This window comes from Myzus persicae, unplaced genomic scaffold (assembly GCF_001856785.1).
Source record: "Myzus persicae strain clone G006 unplaced genomic scaffold, MPER_G0061.0, whole genome shotgun sequence".
Classification (NCBI taxonomy): domain Eukaryota; kingdom Metazoa; phylum Arthropoda; class Insecta; order Hemiptera; family Aphididae; genus Myzus; species Myzus persicae.
This window is the reverse complement of record NW_019103345.1, coordinates 169988-186225: the sequence shown is the minus strand read 5'-3', so window position 1 is coordinate 186225 and position 16238 is coordinate 169988. Positions and strand designations below refer to the sequence as shown.

Here is a 16238-nt window from a genome sequence, read left to right as displayed (position 1 = left end):
GAGTACCTACGTCATTGTATTAGATGTGTTAAATTTGAATTCAATGATAAATCATTGTTCATAACAAAAAATGGTTCTGAGCGGAGACAGTATGTAAGCCTATATAGTATAACCTTGCATACTTGTAAAAATAATCAAATTTAATAATTAGAGAGCGTTGTCCCGGTTTTATACGGGATTAAAAAGGATTAATCATGGATTAATCCATTTATAAATCTTCACTATTTAATATGTAATTTTGTCTACATTTGAACATGAAACAACTATAAAAAACTGTGAAATGATATAAATCTTGTCAAAATTTAAACTTCCTTCTAAAAAAAAATCATGCCATGATGAGTTTTTAATATTTTTCAACTTATATTGCGACAACATATTAGTAGCCTTGTATAAAATGTTCACGCTTTTTGATCCGACAAGTACAATTTTATTGATATTTATAAAACAATTGAAAATTGGAAATTGTAGGTAGCTCAAAACTAGTCAGAATATTTTGAAAATTTCGTCGAGTATATGAATTAATAAAATAAACAAACATTGTAAATTTCAAGTACCTAACCTGCAGTCATTTGTTTTCGAATTATACAACGAAATAAGAAAATGAATGAATAGGTATCCAATGTTGTACAAATTTAAACTTCAAATGCTCATACAAATTTAAGTTGACTTTCCGGTAGAATTTTTTATTTTTATAAAGGTGGAAAAGTTTCTAAGGAATGTAGTATTGAATTTTAAAATGATAGATATAAATAGAACAATTTTTATGACAGTCTAACTCAAAATAATTTGCAAATTTTCATGATTTTTACGAATTCTGACAAAATTCTAATATCAAACGCTCATAAGAAATCATCGTAGATTTACGCTCTAACTTTTTTTTAATTTCCTCTAACAACAACTGAGGAGGAACCTTGCATTACATTTTAAATTTTTTTGACAGCGAAAATTTTTTATCGACATTAATATAGTCAGCAAAAAAAAATCGAAAATTGTGGCCTATAAATAGTACAACATAAGTCAAAATATTTCGAAAAATGTTAACACAAATATTCAGTGAAATGTTCATGTATCTATGGTCATTTTTTTGGAGTTACCTACACTAAAAACCAAAATTTATTTTTTCGAAAACTGTTTTTGTGTAAAAATTCAAGTATTTCCTGTCGCTTTTGAAAACTATTGTGAATTTTAAATGTTGACCTCCCGGCTCCCATTGCACCAACTAGGTTCACTTTTCTACCAGAAAAGTTGCTATTGAAGAAAATTGATGCACTTTTACTGCCCCAAACCGTGATGATAGACACGAAAAAAAAAATCACACATCATTGTAAAATCAATACATTCATCTCTCCACTCAGAATCTAAAATATAAACAATATTTTTGCATTAAGTACAACCTAAACTCCTATTCGTTTCCATATATATTAAAGAAAAAACAATCAACAATCGAATTTAATAACAGTATATCATACACTTTTTGTTTGCCAAGAAAGAAGTTTAAGAAATGTACATTGTACTGACGACCTAGTCAAAGGTCCATTGCATTATTGTATTGTGATTAAATGTCCATACTGTTACATAATAATTTTTTTTTTAATATGATAGTCAGAATATTCAAGTAGGTATACAATGATTTTATAAATGGAAAGCGATGCGATCAGTCAATAATTGTTGGGGTCCCTTTTGTAAGGCTCTTGAATTCAGTTCACTTGACCATAAACTATATTATCCTTATACGTCGCTGAATATTAATACTTATCAAAATTAGCGACTATTGTAGCTATTTTACATAATTTTTCATTCAAATATTTTGCTATTATTTCATATTATATTACTTTATTATGCTTCAAATTGATTATAATTTTATATAATCTAAATTCATTTATTTTCATTAACAGTTATTGTAAATAATAGTACATTTATTACTTAATTGTAATACCTACACGACTACATCATGATAATATCATGCTAATGTTTTTCACTTAAAAAGTTAAAAATGTGTAGGTACATCCTACATTGTACAACATATTCTATGCACAATTGTACAACTATTATAGTATCATTAACATTAGTTATAGGCACACACTCTGTATGTGTTATAATGTTGTGTTGTCTAAGAGTCTTGCCAATATTGTTTTACAGTTATTCGAGATTTTTCTTAAACTAAACAGAGACCGATCACTGATGATAGAAAGCTGTAGTTGGTAGGTGTAGTAGGTAGGTTATAGTGTAATATAGGTACCTACTAAATTATCAAGAGGTAGGTAGGTACCATGCAGGTTGGTATTGCATATGGTCAGTATACGCCGTTAACATTTTCAGTGCGGTTGTGTAAATGTTTCTAATATTTTTTTAGTATTATTTTTTATAATTGAAAATAAATATTTATAATATTAATGTGAACATCTTGAAAAACATGAACCAGGATACTAGGTATACATATTATATAATATTATATTTACAAATTAATAGTAGATTTATAATATATATACTATAATATAGTATAATATAGTACACTACAATATATAATTACACATTTTAAGTACAATAGGTACAATAGTACAATTGTTTTTTTTTGTATAATGTATATATATATGATTAAATGTTAGATAATATATATTATAGTATATATATTATACATATTATCGTTCAAATTACTAAATAATTCTAGTACATATATGTAATGTATGCATAAAATAAGTATTGTCATTAATTAAGAATACGGTGTTATACTTTGCTGATTCCTATATTATGAAAAATACGTATTTCTTTATAGTGTCAACTGTCAAGACATATCTCCATGCGATTAACAAAAATAATTAGTAGGTATATGTCAAATTAACATGTAATTTAACATGAATTCTATGTTCTATCCTACCAACAATATTACACTCAAACGTATTTTTACCAAGATACTATATTTATCAAATCATATAATGGTACCTATGTATATGGGATAATTATGTTAAAAGTGAACACTCGTTATCTTGAAAACGATTAACGTTTTTAAAAATATTTTTTTTACTTAATTTAAAGTCTTTACGAAACAAACATTTTGAAAATAATATATTTAACAACACCATTTTTTAAGTTTTTTACTTCTTTGAATAGTCAAATACCATTTTAACTTCATATACCGAATGTTATCGAATGTTTTTCTGAGAGTTTTTATGTATGAACATTGAATTTCGAAGAAGTGTTTCTAATTAATTGTTATAAGGTATAATAGGTTATAGGTACCAAATAATTACTTAAAGTTTTGATGGACGGAGTGACCTAACCCAGAAAATGTGGTCTATTACTTCGCGGATCGACGGATCTAAACTATAAATATCTTGATGCTTTTATTTTTTTAATGAAGTAATGTAAAAAGAAAAAAACAAATAAAATATGTCTGAGTTTTATAGAATTAATATTAAGTGACATTAAGTAATTTATGTCATAAATTATAATAAATATGTAACATACAAATGTAAACAGTAATTTTATATACCCGGTAGGTGCCTGGCCAGCCATGCATAATATGTATAGGCAGGTATGAAGACTAATTATTGTGACCTATTATACCAATATTATGTTATCAAATTTAATATTTTAACAGTGGAGACTAAAATATGTAACACAAACCTTTATAAAAAAATAAGTCTAAAAATATAATAGGTATAATGATAATTTAATTATTTTATGAATACGTTTCGGCATTACCCATAGAAGATTAGATTGGATTTGGTAGTATTATAATAGTGATTTTAGTACATTTGATTAGTATACACTATAGTACTATACACGATACAATTCTCGAGACAATATATTATACAGAATGATTCATGTATTTAACTTTAAATAAACTTTAAAAAGTAAGAAAAAGATAAAAAATATCACGGATTCTTAAAAATTTAAATCAACATTGAATATTGATGGCATGATAGTTAATAATAGGCTGGATATTATACAGTTCGAACTGAACACAGTATGCCCGGCTTAAAGCTAATTTAACTCATTTTTTCATTTTTTTTTTCATTTTAAATTCTTACGTGAACTTTTTGAATAAATATCCATGCAAATCAATGAAATCCAACTTAAATTTTCTTTTTTATTATACCCAAAATTCCATTTGCACGAGCTCGTTAAATTTAATTTGAAGAGCTTGGACGTTTTAATTCCGATAAGTGACGGCTCCACTTCCGTTGTCAGTTATTCAAATATCTTTAAATTGAAATACAACAGATAACTTATATTCAGTAATCACCACAGTTATATAATAATGAACATCTGATATATCAGATGTTCATTATTCTATTAATACTATTTTTTTTTTTTTTGTAAATATGTTATTGTCATTTGGAATACCTCTCGACATACTTAGACTTATCCTGTGACAGCAGATTTAGACACTTAGCGACTGTAAAATATGTATTACCTACATTGTTATTAGTTAAAGTTAAAGTTTACTAGTAGTATAAATACGTAAAGATATTTACTTTAATTGATTATTACCACCTAATTTTCCTAATTAGTCATTAATCACTATCTAATTTTTAGTGTTTACTGTTTGAGGACCACGATTCTTCGAATGAAATAGATGTTTTAACTACCATATATTATATAAACATGGACTACGGCACTATTAAACTTTTCATCAAATGTAAAATTATCTACTATAGTAATTCATAAAATTCTGAGTATTAAAATAAATGACGATGCTTAAAGAAATATTGTTAGTATAATATGTAATATTTAATACTTCGTGGATCTGTTATCCAACAACTAAAATAGGGAGTGGGGGTTTGGGGGCTAAGGTCTCCAAAATCTCAACAAGATACTATTTTAAATAATATAATATATTAAATGTATACATAATTAATAATCAATAGTCAATACTGACTCTCTCCTATAGTTCTATGCTGGCCAAAGCTGGTCAAGTAAGCAATTTTTTTAACTCGTTCAAGTTAAGTTACTGTAATTCAACAACTAAGTTAGAATAGAGGTTAGTTTCTAAAAATTTCCAAATTTCTGGCTTACTTAGTAGAAGTTAGTTTGGTGAAAATAGCAACTGAAATTAGAGTAGAAGTAAGAAGTTAGTTTTTTTATAGTTTAAAATATAATTTAAAATCGGTTTGTTCAAAATATGTTAAGTATTACATAAATTAATTACTCGGTGTCGCGGTATCTAACTTAAATTATTCATAACTGGAAATTTTATCAAATGTTTCAACTTTTAAGTATGTGGGTAATAACTAATAACCCCTATTTTTTTGGAAACGAATTGGAATTTCATTCATCAGAACACAGAATGTATAACAGAATAAGACATTTACAAACAGTATGATACTATATTCGTATAATATATTAATATATTGCATATCTAATATCTATTGGCAGTTATAATCAAAGGCGTCATGGTTATCATGTATTACTAGAAATAGATGTACCCATCGTATTATTAATAAGAAACAATATAACAAGAAAAATGTTTTTGTCATAAAATTGAAAATATTTAGTATTGGCTCTTAATAAATTATGAACATGGCTATATTTACTAGACAATATCTGGCCCTAAGCAGTTTTATGGAATATTTGGATTTTCGGAACGAAAAAAATTTTTTAAAAAAAAACAGTTACTTATTATTTTTCACTAGTTAAATTAGATTATTTTACACATTCAATTTAACTAGTTATGTTACAAAGTTGCTTAATTTTAATTTTCTAATTAGTTAGAACACAGCTTTGAGTACACTATGCTAAGTCTTTAAAAATATCAGGGATTGAAGAGTTCCCCCAGTAATATTTTTCCGCATTGGCGCCACTGCTGTTTGCTGTTACCTGTGATTAATTATTGGGTCAATGACAATCATATAATTCTCACTAATACTATTGCTATTTGAATAATGATTTCCTATATCAACAAAACAACAAAAATTGTGTACCCAGGAAAATTTTAGTGTCCCTTAAAATAAATCTAAAAAAAACGTTTTCATCATCATCAACCAGAACCCTATTAATATAGCACCACCGTCCATTTCCTGGCAAAACTGACTAATGACTCCTAACTTAAACTTTGTTTTTGGTTTTAATATTATATGTGATTTCAGAGTAACTTAATTATCATGAAATAAAATATTTAAAAAAAAATTAAAATTAAAATGTAAATTCATAAATAATTTCTATTGTCTAATGTTAGCTTTTGGTAAAAATCTTTTACAAGTATTCATCGATTATGGCGATTCGATGATATTTTTTTAAAAAATATTTTGTATAATTTTACCATTGTAAACTTAAATATTTACAATAATATAGTTAAATGCCGACACTAAATCATTAACATAATAATTTATACATAACCTTACTATTCGTGGTTGTGACTTTCATTTTCTTTATTTCTATGAAGTCTATATGACTATAATATAATGCCTATTATATTCTACATAATTAAATAGAAAATAGTTGTTTGCATGTCAACTTTAAGTCTTTAACTGTGTTGACTAAACAGTTTCTCTGGCAGTCGTAATATAATAAATAATAATATAAGTAGGTATAGGTAGGTACCTATTATATAGATACATTTCGATTGTTTGAGATTCGTTCCAAGTTTACATTCTAAGCATGAAATTATGAATCAAGGCTTTGAAGAGTATAGTCTTCTATATTAATATACTATTCAGTATTCAGTAGAATGATAATATTATTATAGTTGTAAAAATATCTGTGTTTCTACATTTTTAAAGTTCTTATTGATAACAAATTCACACCCAATGGCTTCAACTTATATGATCAACCTAACGAGTTTGTAACGGCATATTGTAATTATACATCACTATTTAATACTTAAGATTACGTGTTGTTAAAGGTACATTTCTAACAAAACCGGTTTGTCTATAAGCTTTCTAATAGAATAATTTTTAATTTGAGCCCATCGAAGTATAGGTACAACAAACGACAGGCGTTGTTCACGTATTGCCAATGACGTGCTAAATTTAAGACTCGCCCCACATTGACCTTAACATCTCTCATACAATAACATAATCTGCATGATAATCATTTTTCCACGAACAAAATTAAATTTCTAAAATAATATAAGTACCATTTCAATCTTTGCATCTTATTGTTAGTGAATTAAAAATTAAAAATTATCATAATAATATGAACTATGGCGAAACAGCTAAATATTTTAGGATTAACCTTTGAAAAGTAGAAAGTACCTATGGAATATGGGCATAAGCACTTTTAAAAATAGTGATCACTAATCGCAATTAAAGTTTTTAGTTAACTCTTGGGCTTATACCTAATATACCAAATTAATAACGTTTTTCTTATCAGTTATTCAATTAGTAATTTATCACAAATCTTTGAGGACTTTCGGCTACTGCGTACGACCAATAGGTTTGTGACTTTGTGAGTTAAATAGAAGGATGATTGATGACACAGCCTATGATGGCATATATTACCTATATGTTGAGTTTAAATGTATAATATATATATAACATTTATAAAATTGAATATAATAAGAATATAAATAATTAGGTACCTAGTTATTATTTACTGTTTTATAGTTTTTAAAACTATTGAGTGTACACTTTAAAAGCTGTGCAAATACCATTACTATTGTAATACAGGATTGGAATGTATCAGTCAATTCCACTCCCATTTCCTAGGTTCCTATCCTATGTATGGTTTTTAAGGTAAAATGAAGTTTCGAAGTCTTACAGTTCAACTTCTTAACGATGAAAGGGAAAATTATTAATTATTGAGTAAAAATTAATCAAATTAAATACCTTATCATTTGCATTTCTCCTTATGAATGAAAATAATGTGTATAAGTACATAGTACATTCAAGAGAAAGTAGAGCTTATAACTTCTATTCCTAAGTCCACAAAAATTATAGGTAAGCTACCTTTATGAAAGTGGCACCTATAAGCGGCTATATATTATACTATAATATATATATATATATTCATACACATAAAGATAAAGTTATAACACGATTTAATAAAATAGTTTATGTGCCATGGTGTGGTGCAGTGGCTGACCGTAATCACATGAGATTGCTGAAACTACGCTGCGTCCTGCGTTCCTAGCTCCCGGACGCGTGACAACAGGGGTTTTTAGGGGGTGAAATATGTCACACATACACACACAATACCATGTATTACAACTTACAATCCTATACCAACTCAAAAAATACCTTCTAAAAAAAATTCCCTACCTTAACACCCCACATCCAATGACCTATGTTTCCTAGGCTTCCCTCTCATAAAACAAATATTTATTTTGTTATTATTATTATTTAAATAGGTACCTATAGGTAAGCTATTTATACTGCTAAAATATTAAATGATAAATATAACTTATAAGTCGTTGACGTATGTATAATAATGGGTTTCGTTATTAATTTTTTTATTTCAGAGAGAGAACCGAACCAGTATTAATAAGTGATTTGCCAAACAATCATTCTTCTATATCCACTAACGGCCACGTTGCTCCAATTAAAGAACCTACAAGTCAGAATAACAATAATAATAATGATAATAATGTATTCAAAACTAAATCGAGGAAAACATTCAAAAATGCTTTACCACAGGTACAGTAGTTATTGGTTTTTCGAGTTTATTAAATCAGAGCATATATTATTATATTATTATTTTAATTCAAATAAATATATTTTTATATAAACTAATAATAATTCTAACAATAACGCTGCAATATAATAAATGTAGTGACTGGATTAAAAAACGGTTTTAATATTTGGATTCTTATTTTTATATATTATAAACGTTGACGAAACATAGGAAATATTTATGAAATGTTCAATTTTGATACCAGAATCTTGAAAACCAATATCATTCAATTCAAATTTAATAGATCCATTATAAAGTCCTACTCAGTGACGATTATCGCGGTACACTCAAGTCTACTATATACATGTAGGGCGAGTTCGCCGCTTTTTATTATTAATATCCATTTTAAATAATTTTAAACTGTATATACTGTATAAATATACAAAGAGAATAAAATAAACTTGATTCAAATTATTCTAAAAAACTATTATTTAGGTATGATGGAAGTTGAAGGTCATAGGACTCATCCTGTATTTAAATTAATACAATAGAATCACGGTATTGAAGATACATTTTCCGGAATTTTTACCTTGTAAGACCTTGGAAATTATAATTATAATAAAACTATATGAGTAGGTGTATAAATTTGTTTACAATTAAAGTGAATACAAATAAACAACGTAATATTATAGTATAGTTACTTTAAACTCGAGAAGATAAATAACAATTCACTACGTAGCTATATAATAATAAATAATAATAAATAATAATTGATTACTCATTTTATATTTACATTTAAGTATTTAACAATAAAATAGTATGAAAAAGTTATAATATTGGGGACTATGTAGCCATAGGCGTGCGCAGACCTGAATTTCGGGAGGTTCCAATAATATTTTTAGGCCCTTTCTTAACAGGACAAGTAGGTACCTACATATTAATCATTGGTACATAATATTACTAGTACCAAGTTTGAAGTTATATTATATTCCCATGGATCTAATATAAATTTTTAAGACAATTTCAATGTTTGTTTATTATTTGTACTGTTGTATAGTCAATAACATCTAAAGCTGTTAAATAATATAATCATAATAAGTTATAATTGCATGCAAATTGAAAATATTTTATGTTTTACTATTTTTTTTTTCACGAAACATACCGTTTATTTTAATAACATTAGTTAAAATACACGTACCCTATGCTTTTGCTGTTGGTGCCCCAGCACACTCAGCACCTCCCGTGCGCAGGCCTATGATACGGGTATTAATAGTGAACGGGTTAGAAACCATTTGGAAAATATTTTTCAAATTGCATAATTTCAATAGTTACAATGATATATTTGACAGAAAAATTAAACTAAATTACATTTATGATAAAAAGAGAGAAAAAAAAAAGAAAAAAGAAAAGGTATGTTAAGACATTAAGTATAGATTAATATTAAGCAATTATATCTTACTTATCAACGTTAAGTAAAAGAGATGGGAACTTGGAAGTATCATAATAAGATTAAGATTTTTGAGTTTCAAAAATGACATTTCTTTTGTATGATCTGCGTATCCTATTGTCCGCTGTCAAATTCTAATTTACGAGGGAAACGGAATTTTTTTTTATTGATCATTACAGCTTCGGCAGCATAGACCATTAGCTTGTGAGTTTTATACAATTATATACTTATAAATATATGCTTAGAATAGGAGAGATAAAAAAAGAACAGTTTATACAAAATTAGTGACTTATTCTATTTGATTATTATATGTTTTTGTCTAATTTTAATGCATTGAGGAACGATATAATGTCTTCTGGTAGGCAGTCGGGAGTCGGGACCGATAATTTCGTACAGGTTCAATGGTATGTTGTACTTTTTTCGTTCTTCCTCGTTGGATCTGCACTCGGTCAGCAAGTGTTTAATAGTGAGGGTCGTTCCGCAGACGGGCCTCAAGGCTTACATACATTTGGGGGGCCAATCTGGAGCTAACACTGAAATTGTCTTAAAACTCAAAACTTAATTATTCACAATACTTTTTTTTTAAGTTGAAACATTATTATAGTTGTAGGTATGCTAATATCAGATTAAGTAATAAGTATGTTAAAATAGGATGGTAATTGGTAGGTTTAGAAAAAGGTTGGTACCTATCGAGTATTCAAGTGTCAACGTTTCTAACATTTTAAGTACTATCAATTTTTTCACGAGATCTATTTTCATCGCATCTATGGGTCGTTGTTTGTCGAATTGTCGGAAGAACAACAGGCTGATAGCAGAAAACGACGACGGTTGACGAGCGTCGACGTACAAACCATTTATAGGTATATAGTACTGGGAGGTCTCTGAAATTTGTTTAGTCTGCCTTTTTATTTTTATTAATATTAGCTTATTCTATGACATTACTTATTCTTATTGTTCCCTTTGGAACAGATTGAATAAAACGTATGAACAAAAAAAAAATACATATATATATATAATATATATATATGCACGTATACACAAAACCTAAAAACGTTGGCACTTATAGATCGTAATACTCACAGTAAAATTAATTCAGGGAGGGGGCTAACAAAAATATCGCACACGGGCCCCTCATTATGAAGTTGCGGGACTGATGAGGAGGGTGTGATCGATTCTTAGTCGGGTTATTATTATTTCTGTTTTTCTGGTTGTTTTTGTTCGTGGCCAGGGATTTATATTTTGTTTTATTTCACGTAGTTTGTTTTTTTGGTTTACCCAGTAGTTCTGCATATGTCCCGTGTTAAAATATTTATATGATTTATTGTGTTGAATTTTTGTTTGGGGGCTTCAGATAATGTTGCATTTTTTGCTTGTTCGTCTGCTAGTTCGTTCCCGTTTATTTTACTGTGACCTGGTGTCCATATGAATTTAATAATTTTGTTTAGGTTTTTTAATTTTTCTACTTGGTTTATGATGGTGGTGGCAATGTCGTTTGTATGAGATGTATTTTGGATGGAGTTGATGGTACTTAAGGAGTCTGTGAATATATTGTAATACTGTCAATACTGATGAGTTTCATTTTCAATAAGTTTTAGTGCTGATAGTATGGCGATGGCTTCAGCAGTATATTTTGAACAGTTATTTTGTAGTTTATATGTTGATATTTTTTTATCGATAATAATAGCTATATCTACTCCTTGTTCACTCTTCGAAGCGTCAGTATAATGTTACGCGAAGTTTCTTTTTTTTTGTTTTCCGCAAGTTCTACGTTTATGTCGATTTTGGTAGACCATAGGGGTGCTTGTATAATTAAGTTTTTTATCATATTTGAAAAGTCTAATTCGCATTTTGTGGTGATCTGTTTGATGTGTTCTGATATTAGTTTTTCACTGTTGTTTCTGGCAACGGAATTATAGGTATTGTTAAAGCTATATAAATATATAATGCGTTAATGTCAATATAATTATGTCATAGTTTAATAACTATTAATAGTCAATACATTGTAGTAGGTATTTATTTTTCATGTACAAATTATTTGAGTGATTTAAGCGATATGCCTGTGGACATTATTGTACATCGATTTATTTGAATCTGAATGTGGCCTATCGCAATGAAAACACTAATCAAATTTTTTACAAAAAATAATAACATATGTAGTATAAGCAGATAAGTAGAGTGATTAACCTTTACAAATAAATTGTAGAATTAAGTGACTAGTGAGTAATAAACGTGAGTTAATATTAAAAAAGGTGAGAAAGTAGATAACCACTTATGTAGAATTTACAACACAATCGAATTTTGTTATAACAAAATAACCATTCTTTAGTAAAGTCAAATATTTTTCATTTTTTGAGTATTTTCAATATTTGAATCCATCAAAACCAAATCAAATAGTTTTGTCTGACTTTTGGCCTTTTTGAAGTGTTTATTTTTTCATAGGCAGCCTAAACGGTACATCGAATTGAATATTAGTATAGGTATTTCATATATTTTCAGTAAGTGATAGAGCAAAAATAGAACTCTACGAGTTGGTAATTTGGATGGTACCTATAATTCCATACTAAAATGAAAATCAACAACCAATGAAAAATGATTGCTTGTGTTATGTCAATGGTAAATGCCACGGCCATATTAGTAAAGACACATTTTTAAAACCAATGTTTATATATTATAGGCATGTTGACAGTGGAGGTATTTGGGGGTTCAACTATAGGGGGTGACATTTTTTTCGTGTACACGAATTCACATAAATATAACCACTCGTCATTTTAAAACAATCGCTCTTCTCATAACCAAAGTAACATTTGTAAATATAAACTATAGGTTTTTAAATGAGTAATTTAAGAAATATTAATTTTTTTTATCGGATATTCGGAATTTCTTATTTAAGTAGATATCATAAACATTGGCTCAAAAATGTTTCTGTTAACATAGCAAGACCTTTACGAATAAGTTACATTCCAAACAAGTTTAAATCTTAGAGTTCAAGAATGTTTGAATACCTACGAAATAAGTATTTTTTTTTTTTTAGATATTAGCTGTATCAGCTAAGAACTGTTTGCTCTTAACATATGGAATGACTTTAGGACTACCAACAATAGCTATTCCAGCATTATATTCTAATTCAGTATCGAATATCACTAGTGTAAGATATGACGATTTGCTCCAATTGAACAAAGAACAAATATCATGGTTCAGTTAGTAGAGACTGTTATTACTTACCTATATATTAGTACGTTGAAGCTCTTGAAATAGATGCGTCTTAATACAATTTTTGTTAAAATGTTTCTAGGTAGCATAAATCTAATATGTGTTCCACTCGGATGTATGATATCTGGAACTATCACTCAACCTTTTGGACGAAAACCAAGCATGATTGCGCTTACATTGCCATTCATTCTAGCTTGGTTGTTATTTCATTATGCTTCAACAGTAACTCAGCTCTATTTAGCTTTAGCTCTGTGTGGTTTGTGTGGTGGTTTGCTAGAAGCTCCGGTTAGTAAAAAGTTATTCACAATAATGTGAATTTTCTGTTACAATACAACTAATTAATTTCCCGCAGGTGTTGACTTACGTTGCTGAAATTACTGAACCTCATATCCGAGGTGTGCTTGCTGCTCTGTCATCGACTACAGTTATACTTGGATCTATATCGCAATTTATCTTAGGAAACTTTTTTCACTGGAGAAAAATTGTACTTTTCAATACTATTGTACCCGTAGTGGCGTTTATTTCATTATTATTTATACCAGAAAGTCCTCATTGGCTTATAAGTAAGATACCATAAAATACTTTATATATATATACAGAGTGATTCGCCAAGCATGCTCGACCCTAATTTTTCCCATAGTAATGAATTTATTCGAATTCTTGAATTTTTTTGTACTACTTAAGAAATGTCCTGTGGTGGTACAAACATCTGTTTTTCAAATGAAAACCCCCCTTTTAAATTATTGAGTAGATAATTTTTTTGAAAATGTTGATGTACCTATAGCTAAAAAAATCGAATGGGCAGTTTCTTAGTTGTTAAAATGTTTGTACTAAGAAAATAGTCCTTAAAAATGGTTTAAAAAATATAAAATAGACGTAGTATTGAAACTAGTGACTATTGATTATACTTGGTCATTTTTACACATTATCAATGTCGACAGATTATAATATTAATGACTAATGTTTTCAAAACACCATAGTCTCTATACCTTATAAACCCAAAACCATGGACCTTCTAAAATTATAATATAAAGTTAAATAACTAAAAACTACTCATAAGAATTTTGAATTTGATACGTCAAATGTTTAAGAAAAGTTATCAGCTGGAGACTCCACAGGGCACTCCTTAATCAGTACAAAAATCTCAAGAATTTGAAAATATGATCTTTAAGTTTATTCAAAAATTCCAAAATTCAGATTTTACATAACTGCATTAATAAAGAAAAAAAGGTTGAGCATACTTGGTGAATCACCCTGTATATAAGAAAATGCAGATTTTTAAAATGTACCTATATTATTTTTGATTGAATTGGTTTAAATTTTTATGTTAATAGAAATTTTCATTTTTTTCATTACATGTATTATGTTTATTCCATTTAGCCAAAGGTCGTATTGCTGAAGCCGAAAAGTCTCTATGTTGGCTTCGTGGTTGGGTTCAACCAGATGCAGTACAATATGAACTATCGATGTTAAGTAAATCAATAGCATTAAATGAAGAGAAAGTAAGAATGAAAAAAAACAAAAAATTTTATTCGTTTTATTTGAGACGAACATTTTTGCTACCTTACTTCATCATAACAGCTAGTTTCTTTTTTGGAAGCTTTGGTGGAACGAGTACATTGCAAGTCTATGCAGTAAGTTTCAATAATATATAATACATAAAAAGTATATTATTTATTGATATATTGAATTAAAATATACTTATAACTAATTTATATAGGTACATAAAATATATTCTAAACAAAGAATTGTGTACAAAACAGGTTCAAATTTTTGAAACGTTGGGATCTCCGATCAATGGTTATACATCTACATTAGTTCTCGGAATTTTACAATTGATGGGAGGCATTCTAGGCCTGTTATTAATTCACTGGACTGGTAAACGTCCTCTAGCAATTGTTTCCACGCTGGGATCATCTTTGTGTTTTTTCGTTGTGTCAGCATACGTATTCTTAAAACAATACAATGAGGAAATAATTCATAACGTTACTTGGATACCGTTAGTGTTTTTGAATACAGCTGCTTTTATGACACATATTTCTATTAGACTATTACCATGGATGTTAATCGGAGAGGTAATATTAAACTCGATTATTATTACAAATATTAGAGATTTAAAATGATAAAGTATATAGTGATACGAGTATACGACTTAATCGCTTGAACTAATAAAATATATGTTTATAGGTATACCCACCGAATATTCGTGGACAAGCCAGTGGTGCTAGTGGCTCTAGTTCCTACATATTTTCTTTTATTGCAAATAAGTCATATTTTATGGTACTTGATTGTATTAACTTATCTGGAACATTCCTTTTATACGCCATAGTGAGTCTCATTGGATGTCTAATGTTGTATACTTTGATGCCAGAAACTGAAGGTGTACCTTTAGAAGACATTCAAAATCATTTTGCGGATAAAACTAAAACATTTGTCATGAAAATTGAAAGGAGTGATAAAATCAAAGAAAAAAAAATGTGGTCAGCAACAAATCCCGCTTTAGAACTAGATCATACTGAAACACACATATAATTGTCATCGCCTATATGTTATTTTTTAAAAATTTTTTTTTTTTAACTTTGTTTTCTTAACTATTTCAATAATAGTTCATTATATTTATTATTTATATACATTATGATTTATGGTTAATATATTATTTAATTTTTTATGAACTTTGTGATTTTCGTTAGCGCTGTTTGGCTAACAATATATTGCTTGTTAGTAAGGCCCAGATTTTTATGCAAAAATTAGTGTTAAATATGCAGATATTTATTCACTCGAAAATTTAAAAATATGCAAAAAAAATGTATAATGTGTTGAAAAAACCAAAAATTTAAAAAAAAAACCATAAAATCTACTATCAAATGAAAAAAAATACAATTTAAATATCAGTATTTAAAATGTGTACATAGCATAAAAATGTGTATTAATTATTGAATGAGTACCAACATGATGTAACAAAAAAGTGCTTTTAAATTATCAAATACAAAACTTCTACGATTATCACGTGGCATACGTGTATTTCTGC

General features: G+C 28.0%; 1 protein-coding gene across 2 annotated transcripts; it reads left to right on the top strand.

Annotated features, from left to right (window-relative positions):
- Positions 1 to 2278: 2278 nt before the first annotated feature.
- Positions 2279 to 15785, top strand: LOC111034352 (facilitated trehalose transporter Tret1-like). 2 transcript variants are annotated; one of them, XM_022315529.1, is made up of 8 exons: positions 2279 to 2430; positions 8402 to 8576; positions 13032 to 13197; positions 13293 to 13495; positions 13563 to 13773; positions 14591 to 14844; positions 14974 to 15285; positions 15398 to 15785. In XM_022315529.1, exons 1-8 carry the CDS (start codon positions 2414 to 2416, stop codon positions 15740 to 15742), a joined length of 1683 nt encoding a protein of 560 aa, XP_022171221.1. In that variant the 5' UTR covers positions 2279 to 2413; the 3' UTR covers positions 15743 to 15785. The 2 variants fall into 2 exon arrangements, with proteins under 2 accessions (XP_022171221.1, XP_022171222.1); XM_022315530.1 differs by lacking the exons at positions 2279 to 2430; positions 8402 to 8576 and having other exon boundaries at positions 13104 to 13232.
- Positions 15786 to 16238: the final 453 nt, after the last annotated feature.